The following is a 25,014-nucleotide window of genomic DNA, read 5'->3' on the forward strand; positions in this document are numbered from 1 at the left end:
CTCCCCTTACCCTCCAGGCTCCCGCAGGACCCCCAGTGCCCCGCTTCTCAGTCCCGGTCCTCTCTGGGCCGCACGCGGATGGGGGAGGGGCTTAACTTCCAACAAAAGCCACCCCGGGGACTACCGCTTCGAGACTTCCCGCTGGGGAGGTGGTGCCAAATGCTGGCCCGGGCCACCCCAGGTAAGGGCCCTCCTCCCTTCCCCGAAGCGCTCCCTCCCCTCCTTCCCTACCGGCCTGCTCGGGGCCACAGCCTCACAAACTAGACTCACAATATAAATAAAGCCCATAACCCACCCCTACGGTGCAATGTTGGGTTGATTGACTTTCAGAGGATCCTGACCTGTGCTTTGTGTTTTCATACAGTTAAGAAAGAGAGAGAAGAGAGAGGCACAAGGACTCAGAAGGGAACCAAGAAGGGCAGACGCAGGGAGGAGGGAGTAAGGCACAGAAAGACAAGCCAGAGGGGCCAGGCCACACCCTGGAGGGGGGGCTGGGCGTGCTCATGCTCCCCTCCCTCCAGGGGGGGCTTCTGAAGACCCTCTGGTCAGGCCCCAACCATCCCTTGGGGAAGGAGGGGGCAGCAGGGGTGGGGAGAGCTACTTCCTGTGGCGTTTTACCAAATTGTTCCCAAGTTGCTCAAATGGAGGAGGAATTCCCAGTTGCAACAGCAAAAGACCCAAACAATGAATGCCCCACCCCTAAATAAAGAGTAAAGACTTTACAGCTAATATCCAGAAAGAGGTGGCCACAGGGGCAAGGTTGGGGGAGGGGGACAGGGAAAGCTCCAAAACACTTTTGAAAAAGGACGGACGACACCCAACACCCTCCCAAGGAACTGAAAGTCGGCCAGCAGGACGCCTACCTAGTGCAGGTGGCAGGTTAGCCACAGCAGCAGCGGCTGCCTCGTCCTCCTCACGTGGCTGTGGGGTCCCCTTTCTGCTCCACTCTCCGGCCCGGCCACAGCAGGGCTGTCTGCGTGAGGGGCAGGGACTAGGGCCGATGGGGCGGAGCGAGAGTACCTGCATGCGGGGCTGGGGTGTGGGGGCAACCTGGGGACTGCCTCCCCTCACTAGCAAGGCAGAAGGGTGACCAACCCTCCCACCTACAAAGAGAAGGAAGAGGGGGCCTGTCCCAGGGTGAGACGGTGCCGTGGAGAGCAGAGAGCTTTCCGACTTTTTCCTATGGACTGTACACGGGGATCTGGGGCTCCAGAACTGCCCCGGAGGCTCAGGGTGGGGTGGCAGAACACTCTCCATTCCAGGAGCACAAAACTAGCTCCCTGCCCATTCCCGAGGCCTTCTAACCAAATTGGGGCAGGGGGTCTTGGAGGTCACCCTGCCTCCCCTGGTCCCAAGCAACCGGGGGAAAGAAGCCAGAGCTGAAGGCAGTGAAGGGGAGGGGTGGGTCACACCCTGGAGAGGGGGCCCGTTGGAAATCCCTTGGGAACTATACCCCAACATCTTTACAAGCTGGTCCTCCAAGCTCCCTACTGAAGCTCCAGTGAGAGTCAAGGGTGGGGTTTCCCAAGGGTGAGGGTGGGGCCCAGGCCCCTTCGAACGGTGCTGGTTGCTTCGTTTGGGGATTTTGTTCCTTCCCCAGGAGACCTGGACCAGACAGGATGGGGAGGCAGGCAGCCCCCTGCATACTTTCTTGCTTGCTGTCCTGTACTTGACAGTCTGCTTTGCATGCCGCTTTCTGCTTGGCTGCTGGTGCTCAGCTCCTCCGAGACCTCTTCCGAGGGTTCTCTGAGAGCTGGGCTGCTTCTGGGGGCCTGTGGGGTCCCCGGGCTGGAGGAGAGAAGGGCTGAGTGGCTGACGACGTCTAATTTTTGCTTTTCGGTGGGGCTGGGCTGGGCGGGGAAGGGGGATTTTTCCATGTTCCAAAATTTCTTCTCCCCCCTTTTGAGGAACCTCTTCTTATCATTTTGTCATTTCTTTTGTCGATCTTATCAGAGGAACCAGGACTGCAACAGGACAAGAGTGGCAATTTTGAGAATGGGTAATGTTGGGTGGTTCCATTTACTGTCCCCTGGGCCTGTGACTGAAATCCAGTCCTCTTGGACCCCTCAAAGTCCCAGCTCTGGTTGTGCCAAGGGATCCCTGGTGTTCCCCCCACCACCACCACCAACAGCCAAGGGACATCACCATTCTGTCCATCTTTTCTGTGGGAATCCAGCCTGTAAGAGTCCCTGCCCCCCAGAGAGCTAGAGTCCAGCTGGTCTTCCCTTGGGCACTATGCCCAGCGGGTGGGACCCCTGTGGCTAGTGCAAGCACAGGCACAGACCTGGGATTTGGCCATGTTTCCAATTGTTTAGAGTTTTGTGTGGTTCCTAGAGGGTGGGGAAGATGCCAGGCTGGATCTTTTGTCCCCAGAGGGGTTTGGGAAGTGGGTGGGGGTGGCCCAGTTTCTTGCTGAGTTTTCTTTCTGTCTCTTTGGATTAAAGCAGAAATTCCCATCTGTACACCCCAACCAAGGTCCCATAGGCCAAAAGATTGGGGGAGGGGTGATACCACGTGACTTCAGTCTCTAGCAGTGCCAGGCCTGGGGGAGGAGCCTTAGCAGACCCAGTTTGATCCTCTACCCTCAGGGTACCAGGTGCTATGGGAGGATCTGAGGCTCACTGGGGTGTAGTCAGTTCCCTTTGGGCGCCAGCAGGGGGCGCTGCCTTCCTACAGTCTAACGTTGCCAACCATCCGCAAAAAGCAAACCCAGAGCAGAGGCCTGGACAGGGCTGCTTGGCAATGCCCTCCACCAAAGGCTCTGGATGACTCTAGGGTGATAAACCTGGATCTACAGGAATCACAGAGACTAATGTACAGAGCAGGAGCTAGGTACTGACTCCTTCTCCCCGAGCCCCGATTCCACTCAGAAGCCAAGGGGAACAGAGGGGTAGTGATCTGCCAGAGGCCACACAGCGTGCATGGCTAAGCAGGGGCCCAGATGTAGGCGCCACGTACAGTTAGTGCTCCTAATTTCTACCTGTGGCGACATCACAAGGAGGCAGGGTCTGTGGTGGCCAGAAGGCTTGCACCCTGCTTCCTCGGGCCAATGATGGAATGAGGACTTGGGTGGCTAGATCCGGCAACTTTTCAAAGTCAAAAGTCTGGACAAAATTTCATGTGAACATTTCAGTATTGAAAATACTTGTTTTCGTCACACAACTCCTGCCCACAGGTTGGACCTACTCCTCCAGCTCTGATTTGGGACCATGAGAGGGAGACACTAAATTTCGGAGTTGGTAAGGGACTTGGAGATCATCTGCAGTTTTGAGAGTGCCTTCTGAGCACTTGAAATGTGGCTACTGTGTCTCAGGGACTAAATTTTCTTCTAGCTAGACTATTTACATTTAAACAGCCACACACAGCCCACAGCTAGTGGACTGGATATTGCATATTGATAACTTTGGGCTGTGGAGGGGATAACTACAAATCAGACTGGCCCCTCCCTGCCAGGATCCTGGAGCACCTGCCCCAAGTCAAGCCCCACCAGCCAACTAAAGGCCAGAGGAGGCTCCAAGGGCTTAGAATGGGTGGGGTAAGCCCAGGCCTCAAGGGGTTGGAGCTGCCTGCGTCAGCGCCCTCCCTGCAGGCTTAGACCACAGTATTCTCTGGGATCCCCTTCCCAATGAGAGACTACACTGGAGCCTTCCCAAACTGCTCTGACTGCGAGTCTGCCCCTCCCCCTCACTGCCTGGAACAAGACGGGGACAAGCACAAGAGGAGGGCACACCAAGTTAAGGCCCCAGGGGAGCCCCTTTGGGGTCTCCTGAGCTGTACCATACTTGTTGTGGGGGATAACCACCAACCCTCAGATTGAGCACTCCTCGGAGGAGGAACATTTGAGTTAGGGACAAAGAAGCTTCCAGTGGCGCTCTACAGCACAGCCTTGCGGGTCTCAGGGCCAGGGCTGCTGCTGCTAAGCACGGAGTGGCTTTTTCTGCTCACCCCACCCTGCTTCTTGAGCCAGGCCCAAAATTGATTAAAACTAAGTAAAAAGCGCTGCCCAGGGAATGACAAAATAGCTAAAATTCTCTTTTCTTCCTCATTCTATTGTTCTCTCTCCATCTGGTGCTCCAGAGATCAGCTAAAGTCAGTGGTTACTGTGGAAACCACCCCCCACTGAACCCCCTGCCCACCGCAGTGCCTGCCTGCCCCCAGGCCCAAGGGCTCCTAGCCCGGCCAGTCCAGCTCCAGCCCCCCCCCCCCACCCCTTGACACACCTGCCTATTCCGGGACCAGGGCCCAAACTGAACAAGCGAGAGAAAAACTGTTTCTCAAACTTGCCCAAACTTTGACTTGGCTCCAATGTCCAAGTAAAATGAGCAGAGAAAGTGAAGAAGGAAAAGCACACTGAGACGAAATGGGGTGATGGGGAGGGCTCCGTGGCAGTAGTTCCTGAGAGGGAGCTAGCAAGGAGCAAGGGCGGAGCTGTGAGAGGGAGAGGGAGCGGCGCGGGAGAGGGGTGGAGGGAAAGCAGGGGCAGTGGAGCCCGCTGCCCCGTGCCAACCCAGGGCCAGGAGAGGAGGCCCGCCTGCTGTCCCTTCCTCTGGCACCCCCTCCCGCCCTCTGACAGCAGGGCTCTCTCGGCCTCCCTGGCACAGAACGGAGGGGGGCTGGCTCCAGCCTCTGCTCAGAGCCATTGTTTTTCTTCTCAACACCCCCAAGTTCAAGTTCATCTGGGTGTTACATCATGTCTGGTTGCTCCTGGAAACCAGACGGGTCAGACGTGACTCTGGGGAAAGGGGGTGGGAAGCTGGAGGGGGTTGAAGTTCCCCTCCCCTCCCCTTCTTGCCACTAGGGAACTCTGAAGTTTGAAGTTTGACAAAGTTTTTGGCTTTTTTTTTTTTTTTTTGAGGTTGGGAAAGGAAAGGAAAAAAAAAACCTTCAAACCACACACACACAAAACTTCCATCTACCAACTTTCTCTGGACTCCAGCCTTACCTCGGAGCAGAGACTGAGCGGAGCCCAAAGAGGTGATCCCAGGGCTTCCGCTGAGGTGGATTTCCTTGGACTGAGGAAACCTCCAAGGCCCTGGGCTCAAAGGGCAGTTATTTTGTAAAATGTGCAAAAATAAATAAACAAATAAAATCTGAGAAGATGCACATGTGAAAGCTGCCTCTGCTCCTGGGGCAGTGGGTGATTTTGTCCCTGTTGCCCTGCCCCCAAGCTCCCTGAGCTCTGCAGGGCTATTGGAGAATGGCACTGGAAGGAGGTAGGAGCTGACCCTGTGTGTATATATGCACCTCCCCATCAAGGGCTCTCAGGCATGAAGGCCCATTTCCTTGTGAGAATTAGGGGTGATGGCATCAGGACTAGGGGCCCCAGCAGCCTGGTTTCCCCTCTAAGAAATTCATGTGGACTTGAGCGAGGGCCCTCCTGGGCAACATGGCGCTACCCTGCTCTTGGTGCCAGAGTCTCTGGGCATGTGGCCTACTAGACTGCTATCTCACCCTCCACCCCAGACCAGACCACCCAAAGCCAGAAAAGAGGGGAAGGGCTCAGGGGTTCCAGTAGGAGTGGGTGGAGAATAACAAGGCAGGCAGGCGTTGCCCTCATGATAAGACCTGAGGCTTCCATCTTGCTTCCACCAGGCCTGACCGGACTATCTCCAGCTTCGTGTCCCTGGCCTCCTGCCCCAGGGCCAGGGCTGTCAGAGCTAATTATCCAATTAGCTGATTAGCCAGGAGGCCTGGGGGCTGCCTGGAGAGGCTCTCTCAGCAGTCCTGCAAAACCTGTGCCCTGCAGCTCTACCCCAGTCATTCTCTGGGCCCAGCCCCAAGGACCCGGGCCTTCTCCACATCCATCTGCTCCCCTGTGCTGTGTCCACATCCTACCTGAGACTGCTGTGGGATGTTCAGAAAGTTGCTGTCCCGGGGTCCGATGCTGACAAACCGGTTGGCAGGGGAGGCGCCTGTCGTTGCGAATGCTGTAGGGAGCAGGGGAGAGAGGGAGAGATCCTGTGAGACCTGGGGGCCCACGTGGGCACTGCCCTTCCAGGCTGCTGGGAGAGGGAGAGATTGGATTAGACCTTGCTGCCCTGGGCTGAGGCTGCAACGGGAAGAACCAGAGTGGGCCCCCTCAGCCTCTCAGTGATCAGGAGCACACACTGCCCCCCACCCTGGCACTCACAACCTTGGTCAGACATCCTCTTTTATGGCCCAGAGTGAGTGAGGGGACCTGGAACTTTAGCTGAGGTCCCTAAAAAGCACTGGGCAGGGCCAGAAAGAGCCCTAGTCCTGAGAAGCTCAAAGTGGGTATCTGCTTTCCACCGTCCCTTGAGATCTAGGGAAGAGGAAGCCCAAAAAGGTGGGCACTCTGGCCACCCAGTCCCACCCTCCTGGGGCAGGCAGTCTCAGGCTGGCCCACCTCTCCAGCCAGGGTAACCAGGGCACTGCCTAGCCACCTCGGGCCATCCCAAACATGGGGCAGATGGTCTGGAGAACCTGAAGGAGGTGCCAATGGAGGGCTGAGCCCAGTGGACTGGATTGGAAAGGGGCCCAGCAGTTGGCTGCCCTGCTAAGGTCCAGGGGTGACAAGGCTCAGGCCAGTAGGCATTCTCTTCCTCTGATGGAGGAGTCAGACCCAAATGTCCTGTGGTATCCACTGCCCAAGATGGTCAGGATGAAAGCAGAGGAGGAAGAGGAGGCCAGAGGGCCTGAGCACCCGAAGATTATATGTGTTTGGGTGGTGGGGGACATAAATGAGGCAAACACCCCTGAGGGCTTCTCAGTTGTCTGGCTGGAGACCTATGGGAAGGAATAGGCCCTGCACCCCCAGGAGAAGGGATGCCCCCAGAGGGGAGAAGGATTGTCACACTGCCTGGGAGCCCTGCACCCACTTCTGCTCTCTGTCAGACACACCCCAGGGTCCCCATGCTCACCAGATTCTGTCCAGAAGCACCCACCACCCTACATCCTGGCTCCACCTCCCCAACACTGCCCACCTCCAATGACCATGACCGTGACTTCGTGTCATATGGCAGATGCAGATGGGAGATGACATGAAGAGGATGGAGAAGGGAAAAGAACTCAAACCATGAGAAAGAAGGTGAAACAGAGAGTGCTAGACGGTGAGATGGGCCACTCCTCCCGTACTGCCCCAGAAGTCCTGGTCTTCGAGCCCCCAGACCACTGGCAGTGCTGCCCACCCGAGCCCGCAGACGGCACGCTGCCCACCCTCCGCCTCTCCTGTTCCTCGCGTCGGGTCTACCAGGACCTCTCAACTCAGATTTTTCTCTTCCCTTTAACAAAATTTGTTGTTGGTTTGAAAAAAAAAAAGAAAGAAAGAAAGAAAGATGAAGCTACAATTTCTCTTAACCTAAGGGTATACTTTCAAAGCAATGCTGGGAAACACATTTCACAGCTCATTGCCTTATTAGAAGCTGTAAGGGTATTCTCATCATGTGTGTATGTGATGCAAATTTAACCTCTATTAATAAGATACATAATGGGGGCTACAATAAATGTTGAAATTGGCATATTGATGGATTTCATCCACATTTTAGCAGAAATTGATTGTTGCTAAACAGTGTCAAATTTGCACATCAATTCAGCTTTGAAATGAAACTGCCTGTTACAACCAAGTCTTTGCTGTAGTACACATACTACTGCATCTTTGTAAAAGAAGAGTTTTTCTTATTAAAAAAAATGAAAGAAAGAGAGAGAGAGAGACATGAAGTAAGCCGAGGCCCAGAACCCTCCCTTGTCCATGGAACATCCAACCTGGGGAAGGGGTGGAGAAGAGGGAAGGGGGGGGGAAGAGGAGCAACGAGAAACCAAATGTGAGACTGAAGGGGAAGGAAGGTCAGGCACCAGCTGCTGCACCTCTAGTGACCTCCATGGGAGGTGTGGGAAGCAGGATCGAGGCAAAAAGGGGATAGTGGCGTCGCCTTGTGGTCACAGTGAATTTTCTTGCGGTGGGGAGGGGCACAACGAAACAACAAAAAAAAATCAAAAACAAAAATAAAAACGAAAAATGAAAAAAAACAGCAATCAGGCATGAAGATGGCATGGCTGGGCCTCCCTGCCCCCCTCCCACCCAGGCCAGCACCCCTGGCCTGTGCACCCCACTGTGCTCCCGCTCCCGCCCCCCAGAGGGGCCTGGGCCAGGGGCCCCGGCTGGGAGCAGCGGGTGGGCAGGGGGGGCTCGTGGGGTGCTGGCTGGTGTGGCTGAGGCCTGGGAGGCCACGGCTGGGAAGCTAGCTCTGCTCTGTCGGGGGGAGGCTCCATGGTGCTCTGGGTCGGGGGCCTTTGGTGCTTGGGAGGGGGCTTTTCTTTTTGCAGTGGAGACTATTTGGACGGGTCGGGGACGCTGGGCGTTGTGGTTTTGGTTTCATCGTCCACTTACAAGGTGATGGAGGAGTCAAGGCGGCGCCGTCTGGGGCAGTGCTGGTGGATTTGGAATCAGGCATAGGAAGGGGCACAGGTCTGGCCACTGGAGGCGGCGGCGGTAGCAAAAATGACCCCGGGACTTTGCCCTGGCCGCTACCGTTGGGCTGCGAACAACATAAATAGAGTGACGCATGAAGGCACATCACACACAGACACACGCGCCCCTGCGCGGCCACGCCAACTCGCTCTTGAGAGCGTGCGCTCCCGGTGGAAGAGGCAAGATGGGGTCTTCACCTCCGGGGCACAAGATGGGTGAGGGTGTGAGGCCTGTATTTGGTCTCTCAGGTGTTTCTCTCTCCTGGTTTTTTTTTTTTTTTTTTTTTCTTTTGAAGTTGTGGGAAGGAGGAAGAGGAGTGTCCGATGGGTTATTTATTACTTCTTAGGGAACATCTTTTAAGTACCAAAGTGGCCACCTAGCCACAAACAGCTGTACCTAGAACTCTCATGCTCTTGAAGACCTCCTGCGACAGGAAAGATGCGTCAACTCGTCCCCCCTCGTGCCCTGAAGAAACATGGGTGTCTCCCTTGTGGGTCCCTGGGGTGGGGCTGGCTGGCCTACCCCAAGCCAGCATCCACCCCACATCACAGCCCAGGGGATGCCAGGTGCTGGGGGCCTCGCTCTCAGTGTCAGGAGACTTCAGATGGTGGGGTGCTGGTCTATTTGATATAGAACAGCACAAGAGAAGAATCCATCACTGCTGGTTCCCACGAGGTTCTCAGAGTGGACTTCCCTGTCCGATACTTTTAGAGCTGGGGACCAGTCACCGGGATCCACTCCTCGTCCTTTATTCTACTCCCTCTTGTGCCTCAAGCTGTTTCCTTCTCCAGCCCCGGTGTATGGCTTTGTGTGGATCAGCAGTCAGGCTTCAAGGGACGTTGAGTCACAGGGAGAGGTGGAGGTCCCACCCTCTTGCAGGCAGCTTCCTGGAAAGACCTCCCTGGCGCTCTGAGAAGTGCCCTCCTCCATGGCCACCCACAGCCCAGGCTCAGGGGGGCCAGGCCAGAGCTGTCTGTCCTAATTGCCCTCTCTTATGCAGGGCAAAGCTCTCCCCTCCCAGCCACCCAGGTGTGAATTCTTTGGAAGTTGCAGTGTTGCTCCGGGTGTCTCCAGCCGGCCCATCTCTACACTCTGGTCTGGCCTGGACTATGACAGTGAGACTCCCACGGGGCCTCCGGCAGCCACAGTGTGTACATCACACAGCATCTTCAGCAGCTGGCTCCAAACCACACACTACTCCTGCGTGTCTACTCATCTAACCACCCTGAAAAGCGGTTGTTCTTGCTTTGGGGCAACTCTACACCACCCCCCATGAAGGGGCACTAGCATTGTCTGGAGGCTTTTCTGGCTACCACAATGTGGATGGGGATTGCTACTAGCATCTAAGAGGCAGAGAATGGGATGTTACTCAATACTGTACAACACACAGGACAAAGACAGGCTCATCAATCCAAATGGTACCGATACACGCAGCGCCTGGGAAACCCTGATGTCAGGGAAGCTCCACCTTTCACACTGGGCAAACTGAGGCTCTGAACTATTAAGTCATTTATCCAAAGTCATTCAGCTACCAGTGGTGAGAACTGAAATTCACAGTCATGTCTGCTTGGTGCCAGGGATCTGTGGATTTTTTCCCAGCAGGCCCATCCCCTTCCCCACATCCAAAGGCTCAGGCTTCTTTCATGCCCTGAAAGTGTCCAAAGCTCCACTGCATCCAACACAAAACAGCCTCATCATGTGGGCATTCAAACCTCTGTGGCAGAGCCCAGATGGGTCAGTCAGCATTTCTGCCCTACGTGCACACCGCTAACTCCTTCCCATCTAGTCCTTTCCACCATAAACCAACTGGGTCTTCCAGACACCACAGCAGGTGGGTTGCACACTTGCTCGCTGACGTGCCCTCTGTCTGGAGGCCTGCTCCATGGGGACCCGTGAGATTCCCTGAATAACAATCCACCTCTCTGCCTTGTTCTTACAGGTCTCACTTGACCTCCACTGGGACTTCAAAGCAGAACTGCTTCCTGGACTCCCCAACAAGTCAGCAGAATGACACTTCTGTGTGGGTCCAGCAACAGTCAAGTCTTGCTATCTGAGTTGAAGTTACTCACCCACCCTGTGGCACTTTATATCCAGAAAACCCACAGCTGACTCTGCAGGTCATGTCCCCAGAACTCCCAACGACCAGCACCTAGTGTCTCTAAATGGCTGCCTTGATCGGATCTTTCTTGTCCACTTGAAGGCCACTGACAAAAGCAAGCAGTGGTGGTTAGTCTCTGTCTGTGTCCTGGATAGAGAGCCTTCATGCTGAGTGTCACTTTGGAAGTTAGCCCTTTGGTTCCAGGCAACAGCATGGGCCTGGGGCAGGGAATTCCAGTTCTGCAGAAATGACACTGAGACACGAGTGGCAACTGTCACCTCTCATTTTCTAAGGCCTCTCTGGGCCCATCTCCTTTTTGCATCAGGGCAGGAAATGGCACAATCCCAGCAGAGCACAGCCTCACTCTTCTCCAGGCTGCTTGGAGCTCAGTGGGGCTGTGACAGTGGGGCGGGGTGGAGGAGATGCTAGGGCCTGAGGGCAGCATAAGCCAGGGCTTTCTAGGCAGCCCCGACTCCAGGAACAATTTCTGCCTCCTTCTAGTCCTCAGAGCCTGTCTCCCCAGGGGAATCTACATAACTAATCCCACCCTTAAAGCTAATCCAGCCTGGTGTGTCCAGACATTGAAAGCTGTTGACTGACAACATTCCATTTCTAGAAGAAAGTCTAACTAGAATGGGATGTTGTAGCTCTGGTTGGGTTATGAGTTGAGATTTTAAAAAAATCTCAAGATGTTGTGACTCTCAGGTGCCTTAAACCTCATCAGTGGAGTTAGACAGAATGTGTTGAGACATCTCCTCACTTTTATCTGACAGATGAAGACGTGGCCCAGCTAGTCCAAGTTAGAGGTCAGGCTGAACTATCCAGATTTCCCTCCTTCCAGAGCCACCCTTTCCCATCAGACCCTGCAACTTCTCCATCATATCTGCTTGGTGACCTCTTCACTCTGCCTGAAATGCAGCTAACCACACAGCAGCTTTCTCTTCTAAGCAGTGTCTCCATTTGACTTTGGTCTTTACTGACTTGGTTCATTGAATCCAGCCTTACCCTGGGGTCTGAGGGCAATCACAGCACCACCTGGAAACCCTTCTTCAATTTTTTGTAAAAATTTTGTAAGCACATATTTTTCTGCAGAGAACTTCAGGTTCTCAAGGACATTAGGAATTTACTCCAGTAGGCTATAGATCAGTGGTTCTCAAAATGGGTGCCCTAACTAGCAGCAGCAGCATAATCTGGAAATTTGGGAAGAGATTTGGAATCTCAGTCCCATCCCAGACCTGCTAAATCACAATCAGGTAAGGCCCAGCCACCTGTGTGTTAGTGAGATTGCTGGTGACTCTAGTGCATGCTAAGATTGAGCACTACTGCTCAAGAGGTACCTGTGGAGAAATGCAACCTGGCATGGTCCCACCTGCCACCAGGTCAGCTGCAGAGACCAGTTTCTGCTCTCCACCCCAGCACGGTGCCTCTCTAGCCTCCTCGCAGAAGCTGGGTCCCTGAAACAGGCTCACTGCAGACCCCTCCTCTTGGGCACAACAGGCCACAGAGGAAGCCCAGAGGGGCTATTCTCCAGCCCAGCTAGACTTGATTTGACCAAGGGACTGTTTGTACCCCTGTCTATAGGATTTTGTTCATGGTCTATTCAGAGAAAGTACCAGCCTAGGTAAGAGAACCTTCCAGGACATGTGGATCATTAATCTGGAGCTAGGGAGAAGCTCAGGACCCAGCTGTCAGGATGCCAGGGGGGTGGGCTGACCACTCTCTCCAGAATCCTGAGGGCTAAACTTGTCTCCTGGGGATAAACTAGTCCCCGAGCTCGTCTTGTTTTGAGTTAGAGTTCAACTATCTCTTTTAGTAGGTAGGCAAGGACCCCGGCCTCTCCGATCCATCTCCAGACCCCAGATCTTGGGGGAGCTGGGACATGAACTGGAAGTTCCTATAGATTCTGTGAACATTTCTGAAGGAATCGTGGTATCTGTCAGGGGTCATGTCCATTTTCTCCTTCATGCCCCTGAAAATGGACAGAGCTTGTTTAGAGAGATGGCCAAGACTCTGAGTATGCTAAGAGCCAGTAAGAAAAACCTTTGCAGGGCAAAGGGAAAGGAGATAAGAAAAGCAGAAGGAGAGAGAACAGGAGGGAGGAAAGAGGATCGTCTTCTGTGTGGACAGTGAAAACAAGGAGGCCAATTATTCCACATTAGTAAACTAGCACTTAGGAAGTGCCCACTTTGGGCAGAGTGCTCTGAGGCCCACCACTGTCCCTGGGCTGTTCTGGCATGGGCTTCCTGAATACCTTTCCCACTTTGGCCCCTGAATTTCTCCCCACCTGACCTCTTAGGGCAGATTTTCAGGCTGCAGCTTTCAGGCTGGCTGGACAAGAGCCAAGACTTCTCATAGTGCAAACTGCCCTTCCCAGAGGTCCAGAGACCACTGTGTCTCAACTAAGAGTCATCAGGGGCCAAATGAAAAGTCACTTCTGGCCCCCAGAGTCTGGGAGAATTCCGTTGCTGAGCAGCTCTGACTGTCTACTCATCACAGGCAGGCCCTGGGGCTTGCTGCCAGAGGAGGGCAGTGGGTACACAGCCCTAAGGGGCCCAGTCTCCTCCCAGACTGAGAAGCAGAAGGGCTCACTCCAGAACCAAAGCAACCTGGGAGTCTTGCCAACAGGAGTCTCCATGACAGCTCCTGAGGAACAGGTATTTCCTCTACCCAGGCATCACGAGGGGAGGATGATGCTCCCTAGGGCATACTGGAGTCTGGAGACATTCATGATTGTCATGACTGAGGCGGGGGAGGCAGTGCTGCTGGCATCAGTTGGTGGAAGCCAGACACACTGCTTAACACCCCGCAGCGCACAGAATGACCCCACACAACAGAGAACGACAGCCCAAACGTCAATAGTGCCAAGGGTGGGAAACCTTGATCTAGAACCTACCAAATCCTTGCATCCTTGAAGTTTAAAAAGCGTTAGGAGGTTAGGGGTCGGTCCCCATTAGATAAGATCATGGGTTCACTCCTACTAGCGAACAGAGATCTGGAGGAAGCCAAGGAATCCCAGCAAGGGCGGTTTAGTCACTGCCCCCACCTCTCTGGACAGTAACAAATAGGCTCCACCATAACAGGCCCCCGACCCCCAGACCCCAAAGATGGAGGGGTTCACCACAACCAGCTCTCTGATGCTCCAGCCCTGGGTAGGCTCCTGGCTCTCAGCCCTTTCCCTATGAACTTCAGGACAGACAGACCAACACAGAGATGAGCTGTAGCAGGGCTTCTGGGCCCTCTGGACTCACCTGTCCAGTGGCCTGGCCCGAGCCATCGGAGCACACAAACTGCACGAATTCCTTAAGCGAGTCCTGCCCATGGTGGTGATGGTAGCGGATGGTCGGGTGCGTGAAATACGGGCTTGACTGCTGGATGATGGACGTGGAGGGGAAGTGCAGTGCCGATGCTGTGGCCCGGGGGCTCCCTACGTGCAAGAAGCAGAAAGGAGGGGCAGGTCAGGGCCTCGGAGGCAGCAGGAAGCTTCTGGTCAAGGCATTGCGCATCCGCATCCGTGGCAAAGGGGGCAAGTGGTAGCAAGTGAGGCACTGAGTGCAGGTACCATAACACTCAGCAATTAAGGTAAGTAATTTAATGCAATATAAAAAAAAAAGTAAACTGGCCAATTAGGACCCTCAGGCTAGTTACTTGTCCTTGTGAATAAAATTTGATTGGAACCAAGGCTGGGATCAGGGCGCAGTGAGTAAGACAAAGTCCTGTCTTTTGTTTAAAATATAATTTACCCTTAATTTTTGTGAAACAGTTTTGTTTTTTTAAATATCACATTAAAATATTATTTATCTGAATAACTGCGGTTTTTACCACCCCCTGACACTTTGCACCTTAAGACAAGTGCCCGGCTCACCCCACTCTGCTACAGCTTGGGCGGAAGCCATGACCCCCCCCACCCCAGGAGTCTGGATAGCGACCACGGCACCTATGTAGGACACCCCAAAACGGCCACGAGTCCTGCATGCAAGCCAGTGTGGTGCTGCTGCCGAGGTGACATGCTGAGTGCCCAGCCTCACTGCCCTTACACGCTTTCTTGCATATAGAACTCCCACCTCGCGCGGGCCCCAGCTCTTTCCCAGCCCAGTCCTCTCTCTCCCGTCTGTTTCCAATCAGCTCGCTCTTGCTCTCAGTTTCATTATGGGGCTGAGGAAACTTGGCTTCTCTCTGGAGTTCATAAAAGCTGAGTGGAACTGGGCCTGGGCTCCCCACCCCCACCTAGCAGCCACCACGCCCTGCCCTAGTGCAAGCTGCTTCTGGGCTCCCAGCCAGGAGGCCCTGGGAGGAAGCCGGGAGGATAAACCTTGCTCTTCTCAGAGTCCCACAGAAGGACCCAGGAGATGGTAGGCTGGTGGACATAGGGCAGTATCAATAAAGAGGCCAGGCCTCTTTCTGCCAGATGGGTGATGAGAGGGGAAGAAGGGGGTGGGGGCAGCGGGGGAGCCTGAGGCCTCAGAGTCCTGAGTGATTCCCTTCCCTCAGGAATGTCACACCCCAAGCAGCCTCCCCAAGACAGCAGGAGAGCATCCCTTAAGGCAGCAGGGCTGGTCCTTCCCCTAGAGAGCAGGGACTCTGCTCTGCCATCCCCCTAGCCCCGCCCTTCATATCCAGAAAAGGGCAAGGCGGCCCAGAGGAGGGAGCCCAAGTTCCTACAAGGACTCTCATCAGTCGTGCCCCACACCAACATGGGTTCATGTCGGGGAAACCAGATCCTAGGCTGGGCCCAGAGCTAGGAGAAAAGCTCTGGGGTGGGGGTGGACACTGCAGAGGAAGAAGTCTGTGTTTTTCCACCACTGCTTGGAGGAGGAAGAACTGGGCAGGAGGGGGTCTTCAAGCTTCTATAGCCAGAGGACAAGTTGGATGGGGCATCAGTCCAGGCCTGTGCCTCCCATACACGTGCACACATGTACAAACACACACACAAGGAGTGAGGAGCAGTGGAAGGTGCCGCACAGCAAGGTGAGGAGGGGCTGCCTCAGAGAAAGGGCCGCTCCCGCGCCCACCCTCTGATACGCCACAGCCCAGAGCGCTCAGCTGCCATCAGGGTGGGCCTGGCCCTATCACCTGCCGGCTGCCCTTTGGTGTTCTGCCACCTCCCTCCCCACCAGACCCCTCATAGCTCACCTGGTCTGACTCCAGCAAGCACAGGCAGCGGGTGGTGAGTGAAAGCCATGCGCGGGGAGCTGCCCTGAGAGGAGAGGGCACTGCAGAAGTCCAGCTTTCCTGACTTCTTTAGAGAAGCCGGGCCTGGGGGGAGGAATCAGCAACACAGGGCAGGTTTAGCTGGGCCAGGGACGGGGTAGGGGAAGGTGGGAAGCCAGCAGCTCGCTCCTTCTCTCCTCAGCCCCTCCGGGTGCCCCTCAGCCCCCCTGGCCCCATTCCAGCTCTGTTTTCAGGCCGAGAGAGGTACCATAGGGTGGTGTGCAGTGGGCAGGCTGTGAGCAGGGAGTGCATCGGCCTCCTGACAAGCAGATAATGAGTGGGATGCAGTGGGATAAGGGGGGGCTGGGTGAGGAAGGTTATAGGAGCAGCCCAAGAAGCCAGCTCCTGAGCACCAGGGGCCAGGAGGGGCAGGCTGAGACATCTGCTTCAGCATGGTGTTCAAGTGGGACAACAAGACACAACCTGACAAGAGCAGCAGGATCCACCCAAAGGCCTGGTGGACAGAGACCAGGACTTGTCGCTGCAACAGGATGGGTGGATTCAGGGCTTTTGTCTGTTCCCAGGTCAGAGACAGAGTGGCGCTCTACAGGAGACAGGGGTACAGAGACCACTTCACGTGAGCTCTGTGTTAGGAGCGTTGTGTTACTAACCACGGGCATCTCTGCTTGGTGGGCAAGATATCCACATGATGCCATGAAAAAGCAGAGTCCCTGGCTCTCTTGCTCTGGGCTGAACTGCAAGGCTGTGCCAGGCTGAGAGAGGTAAGGTGGGGCCAGGGGATCTCTCAGGGACAAATTGAGTCCACTCAGGTGTGGGGAGTGGGCTGCAGAGTAGAGAAACGAAAGCCCTCTTAACCACAAAGAGAAGAGCGGGGGAAGGGCGAGCTCCCAGCCACCAGCGGAGGTGTTATCTGGCAGCAGCTGTGTGCCACCTGATAGCTGGCACGGTGAGGGGGGGTAGCGCTCCCACCAGCTGTGCACAGCTGTCCTGTGGCCGCACAGCGCCTCTCCAGCTGTTCCCCATCCTGCAGCTGGGCTGCTTAATTGGTGATTTGTCTCAGCACAAGGAAACAACGCAGGGGTGGGGTAGAGAGAAAAAGAAGGGAAAGCAGGAGAACTAAGGGTGCTGCAGGAGGATGTGGGGGTCATGCGTGGCAGCAGAAATGGTGAGTTCAAGAACAGACATCATAGAGAGGAGAGTGGGAGCCAGGGAGAAGAGGGCTCCAGGCCTCGGCAGAAGGCCTGAGGGCCCACGCCCCAGGAGACAGTTACAATGCTGCTCTCAGGCCTGGGAGCTTTTGTGGAAGGAGTCGCCTAATCAGAGTGCTGGCTGGGGAGTCTTCAGGGCCTTCTCAACCCCTCCCCCTCTGCCTTGCAAGGTTTCCTTATCCCTTCTCTCAGAAGAGCTGAGGGGACATCCAAAGTCTCCAAAGTCATGCTGAGTGCTCCCCTGCCGAGGTGAGCCTTACTGGCGGTCCTCCTCCTGGGGAGCTGCAGCAGGGGCAACAGGGAAGCAGGACCCCTGCCCTTCTACCTTGCTTCTCCCCAGCCCTAGCCTCTGCCCATCCGCTTGGCCCTTCCAGTAGGGGCACGTCTGAAAAATGCCAGGTAAAGCCCCATTAGGTCAGACCCTCACCTTCCTGCCCTGACCAGAGCAACCTCCTCCGCGTATACCCCACACGTGAGGGTCTCCACTCCTTAGACCCACACCTCAAGGACACGCAAGGGCACAGTTTCAGACAGAGGTGTCCTCGGCCAGCCTCCTCACACATGTGTGCAAGCACACGCACAGGCACGCACACACGTGCGCATGCACTGGCACACACGTACGCCCGTGCACGCACAGGCTCATGCTCTACTCTGTGTGGCTTGCCCAGGGTGCCTGTCAGGACTAGAGGTGAAGGTGGGTGGGGTGGCCAGAAAGGGGATGGTCAGGGGGGATGAGAACCGAGTCGCACTGCCTCCCCCCCAGAGCAACTGTTGCGCTTTCTTGGACTGTTTCTCTCGGTGAAGCTGGGTCCTTTAGATTATTGATTCTCAAGCCGAGACAAGCCTGTCCCTCAGGGAGATGTACAGCAATGTCTGGAGACATTTTGGTCATCATACTGGGTAGAGGGGTTTGCTATTGGCATCTGCTGCACCACACCCCACAGTGAGGAGGCGGCCCCACCAAGGTAATGATGCTAACAGTATCCAGACTGAGAAACCGCTTCAAGCCAGAAAGACCGCAAGGTTGGCACAACCTCTCTAGAGAAATATGAAGAGGACGAGACTGAGGAGATTCTGGAGAGGAGGCCCTGACCCCACTGGAGGGCAGTAGAGGCTCAGTACTAGGAACTATACTTTCCTCCTGCCCTACCTGAAGTCTTGAAAGCCTACTCAGTGACAGCCCTTCCTTGCCTCCACCCCTTCTTTGGCCTGCTCTGACCACCTTGGGAAGGTCAGGAGACCAGGGTCGTGCAGAGGTAAGTAGCAGGGACCAGTGGGAAGTTTGCCAGGTAAACTGAGGGAAGAAGAGTCTCTGTGATGTCCGTCTCTGGGTCAGCCCGCTGCCCATACCTGCATCCACATCGTTGGGCCATCCGCTGGACTGGCTGCTGCCAGCTGCCGGAGAGCGGCCTGTCCCAGGATAGAAGACGTCATCAACAGGGCTCTCCATCTCGCTGTCATCGATGGATTTGGGGCGCTTGGTGGTGCTGGGAAAGGAGGAGCCAGATCAGGGGAGCTGCAGCAATGACACTCAGACCTCTGCAGCACCAGGCCCTCCACGTGGCACACTGACAGCAGCACTCCTGAGACACCCTGAGGCCAACTCTGGAGTCTCTTGGGCCCATGCCGCCCAGACCTCCTGCTCAAACCCCAGTGTGGTGGTGATAAGGGCCACCACGCTACCCAAGTCAAAGAAGTGGGCAATGCCCTCCACTGCTTCTCTTACCTGACCTTCTGGTATGCATCAGCCCTCAGGGGAGGACAAATAAAACAATGACCAGGGACAAAAGTGCTAGGGGTTTCCACAAAACTCAGTCATCAAGATACTGTTTTTTATTAAAATATTACATGTTAATCTGATATTTTAACAAGTCAAAGTCCTCAGAATGAAACAAAATGTCCACTTAAAAAAAAAAAGCACAGGTTCCACCCTGCCCCGAATGATGGCCCAGATGGCCCAGAACAAGGCTTACTGTGTGCACCTCCCCAACGTCTCTCAACTCCCTCATCTCTGTGCCATTCCCCTCAGGTGTCCTCCCACCCAACCTGGTGGCCTTCCGTCCTACCAACGCCTGTGTTGCTGGCTAACAGTGCTCCTAGAACACACATCCCCAGCATTTTCTACGTCAACCCCCACAGTGCCCACCAATGCTCCAGAATGCAATCCAAATGCCTTCCTCCGAAGTTTGCATCCTGGGGCGGGGTCGGGTGATAGGAGTGTGGGGTGTGAGGAGCCTGTCAGTTCAGTTTCAACCGGGATGCAGGCTGCCCTCATTCCATGGAAATCCCACCCTACAACCACACACTTTCTGTGTCTGTACTCGAATGTCATATCCCCAGGAAAAGGCTGTCTTGGAATTTCAGTGCTAGCACCTTCCAGGCAGAGCCATGCCTTGCTGGACTTTGTGTCCTGGGTTTTATGCCTTTGACAACATAAAGAGGCCATTTGGAGTAGGGAAGATGAGAGGGTAAGAGGGGTTAGAGATGGCTGTGGAGTGAGTGCCCTCAACAAGGGGTGACTTTCTGAAGCACGGAGGCAGTGCTGGCCGTGGCAGGGCAGCTTCCAGCATCACCTGAGATAGCCCGAGGGGCAAAGGAAGGGGTGGGCTTACCTGGTGGAAGGAGGGGAGGTGATGGACCGTCGCCCCAAGGTCACCTGGTTTATGTTGTAGTAGCTGGGACTCTCCAGGTCTGCCAGTGAGAAGTTGGGTCCTGATGCTGTTGCAACAGGCGCTGGGAAGGAACAAGAGGATGATGAGGTGTGGAAGGTGCCAGAGACCTAGTGGCGCCCGTTTGGGTGCTATGAGCAGCTCCTCCAAGCCCCAGGGTGAGTTCCCCTGAGACTGCTGAGGAAACCTCCTGGCTGGGGTCATCAGGGAAGAGTTCTTGGTTGCAACTTAGTCTCTCCAGAACAATAGAGAATGGAGGTGGGCTCCCTGGAAGCCTCCATTCCACCTAGCCCAGTGCCAACAGCACAGAGGGTATCCTAGGAGCCCTGCTTGCCCGTTCCCCACCAATACCCCATCAGGCAGTGGGTCCCAGTCCACTTTCCCAAAGCCCTCACCCCCACCCCCCCACCCCGTCCTTGCTGCTCAGCCACGGCCCCAAGGGAAGACTCACTTACTCTGTGATACTCTCACCAGCTCCGTCACATTCCAGACCCCGGAAGTCACAAAACAGTCCTGGAAACTTAAGTGCCCTGAGGAGGAAAAATATCAAGAGTGGAGGAAAGGCCAGGTGGGGCTGCCTACCCATCTTCCCCAAAAGATCTCCCCTCCCTGACTCATTCCCTCCCAAGTCCCCTGTCTCAGCCCTCGGTCTACATGGAAGGGGAGGGTGAGCTCTCCCCCTTGGGCCTGCAACCCAAATTCAGTCGTGGGCCAGCTGAACGAAGAGGAAGAAGTGGCGATTGGGGCAGGTCAGTGAGGCATAGGAGGGCAGAGGAGGATATAGGGAGAAAGGAAGCCCAGAAGGACTGCGTAGATGTGGGAGGGCTTGCAGACAGAGGAGGCACTGACCGTTGGGCAGTGGTTTGATGTCCGCATCTCCTTGCTGGTTTGAACTATCTGATTGTCCGGATTCTGCAGGAGACATAAAGGGGGTAATGGGTCAAGACCAAAGTGTCCTACAAACACCAGCCAAACAGTGTCCTGTCCAGCCCTACCAATATCTTCAGCAACCCCTCTCGAAGGAAGCAAACAGAAAGCCCCCTCCAAGAGACCAGCAGTGAGGAAGAAACATCTAGTGACATCAGCAGGAGTGTTCAGGAGTATGTGCAGTAGGGGTTGGGGGGAGTGTTGCCCCGGCCACTCTAGGGTGTACGGCAACATTTCTAGCCTCCACCCACTAGATGCAAGGAGCAGCCCAGTTGTGACAACCAGAACTGTTTCCAGACACCACAATGTGTCCTGGGGACAAAGTCACCCATGGGTGAAGAGTACTAGCTGAGCGCAAGGGCAAGGAAGGTACCCAGGAGAGAAGTCGGTGGTCTACCCCTTCATAGCTGGGGTAGGCCCAGGGGTCCCCATCTCCCATCAGTTCAAGCCCTCAGAGGCCCAGCCCCTGCCTTCCCACACTTGTTAATTAGAGCCGCTCCTGTGTGCACACTCCCCCACCTCACCTTTATGCTTGCAGGCAGTGCCTGGCAACATGAAGCAGGGGCGGGGGCGGGGGCGGGGGTGGGTTTGTCCTGACGCTGTCGCCCGCTCTGTGCCAGCCTGTCTGGGCTGTCTCAGGCCCCAGTGCCACAGCTGCTCCGAGGGAGCCCCGAGACAAGGGCCCATTGTGCGATGGGAGCTCACAGAGGGCTGGGGGCAGGGTGGAGTGTGTGTGTGAATATTTTGCTGAGCTTGGGAAAGCCCCCTGCCCCCACCCCCCAGGTCCTCAAAGCTTTGTGTGCCAGGGGCACCACAGGGACCGCCAGAATGCCTGCCTGGGCATGACAGCTGGCAAGAGGGTGGCGGAGGGGGGCCAGGCCAGCTTTTTTGGTAAAGAATCAGCTGCTCACAGGGGTACATGAGGGTAGCACTGGAAAACTGTGCCCTGGGATTGGCCAGGGTTTTGCCTGACTCTTTGAAGTAAGCCTGCCTCCCAGGTCTCGCCCCCATCCCTAGGTCAGCCTGCTGGCCAGGGAGTCTGCCCCAGTGACCTCACAGACCAGCTACTCACATGGGGAATGGCCAGTAAGGAGGTTCCCAAAGGGCAAGAAAGGCTGGAGTGATTGGGAAGGGGAATCTGTAGTCGTTTGGGGAGGACAGGGGCAGGCCAGGCACTGGGGCGGGCACCCTGAACAGCCTGTGGGAGCGGTCCCTGCCAAGTCTCAGGAGCACAGCCAAGTCCCTGGTTGCCTGCCTCCACGTGGCTGGTGGGAAAGGACGGGATGCCCCGGATAGCAGCAGACCCCACTTCCCTATTTGATACTGTGCTCAATTTTTTTTCTTAATTCCAGAAAATAATAATCAATCTTGTCACTAATCAAGAAAACGGAAGTTTGTAAGAAAGTGTTAATGGGGCCCCTCAGCCCTCCAGTTTGGGGTGTGCCCTTCCATACCTCCCTCTGTGCTCACAACTACAGTGGCTATTTCAATGGAGACAGCCCCCATGTCCTCCCACATTCCCAAGAGCAGCCTCCCAGCGCCCCAGCAACTTATGGGTGTGGATTTCCTTATTGCTCCCTCACCTCTGTCCACCTCTGGCTCTCTGAGGGTACCCCGCTGGCCCAGGAGGGAATAGACAAGGGGCTGAGGCAGTAGCAGCCCACCGCAGAGCCTCCTTGGTCCCTGGTCCCAGGCCCTGAGCCTGCTGTCTCTCAGGGCTGCCCTCTGAGCCCCCAGATTTACACTCAGAAGGAGCAAAGCAGCAAGAGCAAGCTCTGGCGCCGGAAACTCCCCCCTACTGCTCCCACTCAATCAGGACCAACTCAATCCCTACCCGTCCCCCAGGACAGGGTCACTGGAGTGGGGGACCCTGAAGTGGACCTAGACTCCACCCATCAGAGCGGCCCGGGACACCACAAATGGCCAGGTGGAGAGGAAAAGTCGCGCACATGCGCACACCAAGTGCAGGGAGAGAAAGAGGAGAAAGAACCCGACAAAGAGATGGAGAGGGGCCAGCGACTGAGGCAGAGACAAATGGGGCTCCAGGAGAGCTCAACGGACAGAAAACCCTTCTACACCAGGACACTGCGCCCAAACGTTACTGCTGTTATTACTATTAGCTCAACGTAAAGAAGCAAGGGGGAACGGGGATCGGAGGGCGAGGTCTGCTGCCACGCGCCTACAGTGGCTGCTCCGGGTGCTGCTGGCAGCCATTTTAGCCCTTGGCAGCCATCTTATGGCTGGCGGTCCCCGCCGGCTTCCCCACAATGCCGCCACCACTAGCCCCCAGCATGCTCAGCCCAGCTCCAGGACAAAAGGCAGAGACTCTGGAGATCTGAACTCAGGCAGCTGCTGCCCCAAATTCTGAGCTCTGCTCAACGCGGCAAAAAGCCCCCCCAAGAGCTGTCCCAGGGCACGGTCCCAGGGCCCAGGACCTCAGCTAGTTCACCTTGTGTTCCAAGGAGGCAACAAGGTCCTTAGGGGATAAGGGACACGATGGGGGCAGGCCCTAGCCCACCCAGTCAGCTGGGGGCACACGCCGGACAGGGGGAAGGGGCCTGGCAAGATCCCAGTGGGCAGCCTCAGAGCTCAGACAGGCTGCTTGGCTGCAGTGGACGAGCTCCCAGGAGCAGCTAGGAGACACTCTCCCCACCCATAAGCTGGAGCCAGCTGGATGGGCTCTTTGCAAAAAGGTGCCCTGAGGTCAGAGCCTGCTCTGGACCACCCCCCAGGGATCAGGAGCTGACACCTCAGTGCCTTGGGGCTCCCTGGGGAGGGGATAGCCGACACCCCCACACCCCCACTGGCTTCGGGACAGATAGGAGGAAAGCCCCTTCTTAGGCACCGCCTCATGGCTTGAATGGGGCTTATCAGAGCCACCAGCTGAACAAACATACAAATCCACGGTTAGTGAGAGAAAACCCTCTGCCTGAACTCTTTATCTCCTGTTTGCAGGCCCACACACTGCCCCCTGCCAACAGCACAGGAGGAGACCTGAGGGCTCCTCTCTCAGCCACCCCCCTTCGTTTTGCCCTGACCCAGCGCAGGGTAGCTCTCTCTTGGCAGCCCTGTGGGGCGGGTGTGCATGAGTGAGCTCCTGCCACACGAGACCCCCTCCAGTGTCTGCTTTCTCACGAGGGACAATGGGCCAGCTGGTGAACTGTGGGCCAGTGGAGGGGCAGGGATGGCTGGTGTTGCCTGGCACAAGAAGGGCAAGTGTCCAGGTCCATCTTTTATCCTCTCCTGCCCGGCCCATGGCCACAGCTACTCTGATTCCCCAGCCTTCCACGCCCATGGGCTCTGACAGTCTCTCTGGCCTAGGAGAGAGAACAGTGAGTACCCTATATGTTTGACCCCATTTTAGGGTCACTGCTGCCTACACCTCTCTTCCAAGACTGTGGTTGCCATCATTGCCTGTAGGAATAAGAATGTGGGCCAGAGGGTCAGGAGCAGAGGCACCTTCCCCGCCCTAAGCCGCCTACCACACAGCCCCAGGAGATGCCCTCAGCACCTGGTCCCTGTCCAGGGCCAGGGTTTTTGGAAATGAAGAGAATTTTGTGGCCCATGGTGCACAGCTTGCTCTCAGCCAGGGCTAGGGCTGGGAGGAGGAGGTTTATCCGGTTCTTGTCATACACACACACACATTCTCTCTCTCTCTCTCTCTTTCTGCTGACCGGCCTCCTCCCGGGACTCAGGCTACTCATGCCATGCACACCGCTGAGCTGAGCAGTGCCCTTGCCTGCCAGTGGGTCAAGGGTCCCCACCACTGTGTAGGCTTCAAGAAGGGAGGACTATGCAAGGGGAGGTGATAAATATGGACTTGGTCTGGGGAGAGGAGGGAAGCAAGCACACCCTGCAGAGAAAGGCTCTGACACAGGATTTGCTCCTGAGTTGCTCAGGAACAAATGAATGGAGTGTGATGGATGGGGTTATCCCCACTCATCAGTACACGTCAGCTGTCAATGACTTCTGGACTGAAGGCCTCATGCCATGGGCCACACTTGGACCAGGCCCGCCAAGGTTGTCATTATAGTCGCTCCATATCCCCTGGAACAGCCACAGCGACCCCACCTCCAAGAATGCCCACCAGCTCCACCTTCCCAGCCCTTGAAGCCTCTCACCGCTTCTGTTCAGCTCTTTGCCTTTCCCTCCGGAAACCATTTCTGGTCTTATTTTGCTGTCTTGGCTCTGAGCCCCTCTGTCCTTCCTTTCCCTTCACCCTCCCTCTCTCCGGCCCCCTTTCCTCTCCAGATCCTGCCTGTTTGCACGCGTGTGTGCATGTGCATGTTTCCAGAGGGTTCTGCCCTTCCCTGGATCTGCAGCAGTAGGAAGAGTCCACGTTGTACAGACCCTGATTGATGGCAGGTTTTTAATACATATATTTCCAGCTCCAGACTCAGAGATATTTATATTTCCCGCCAGGTGAGGAATCCCTGCTCAGTGCAACGAAGGTTCTGCCTTGGCTCCCAGCCGAAGCAAACTTTCTCTCTGAAAGGAGCTAAGTGTTAACTTCCA

The 25,014-nt window shown here is 55.7% G+C and overlaps 1 protein-coding gene across 7 annotated transcripts in view; it reads right to left on the reverse strand.

Annotated features, from left to right (window-relative positions):
* Positions 1-6: 6 nt before the first annotated feature.
* The window catches only part of NFIX (nuclear factor I/X (CCAAT-binding transcription factor)), an 89,919-nt gene continuing 64,911 nt past the window's right edge, over positions 7-25,014 (reverse strand). For 3 of the 7 annotated variants that reach the window (XM_012729194.1, XM_004688700.2, XM_012729190.1), the window contains 9 exons: positions 20,422-20,484; positions 20,028-20,102; positions 19,516-19,636; positions 18,254-18,390; positions 15,657-15,779; positions 13,775-13,950; positions 8,348-8,495; positions 5,836-5,927; positions 7-1,964 (listed from right to left, as the gene is read on the reverse strand). In XM_012729194.1, coding sequence (XP_012584648.1) covers positions 1,950-1,964; positions 5,836-5,927; positions 8,348-8,495; positions 13,775-13,950; positions 15,657-15,779; positions 18,254-18,390; positions 19,516-19,636; positions 20,028-20,102; positions 20,422-20,484 — 950 coding nt within the window. In that variant the 3' untranslated portion in view covers positions 7-1,949. The remainder of the gene's footprint in view (positions 1,965-5,835; positions 5,928-8,347; positions 8,496-13,774; positions 13,951-15,656; positions 15,780-18,253; positions 18,391-19,515; positions 19,637-20,027; positions 20,103-20,421; positions 20,485-25,014) is intronic. The other 4 variants (XM_004688702.2, XM_004688701.2, XM_012729191.1 and 1 more) reach the window with 3 other exon arrangements.

This window comes from Condylura cristata, unplaced genomic scaffold (genome assembly GCF_000260355.1).
Source record: "Condylura cristata isolate star-nosed mole 26May11 unplaced genomic scaffold, ConCri1.0 scaffold00024, whole genome shotgun sequence".
In the NCBI taxonomy this organism is placed as follows: domain Eukaryota; kingdom Metazoa; phylum Chordata; class Mammalia; order Eulipotyphla; family Talpidae; genus Condylura; species Condylura cristata.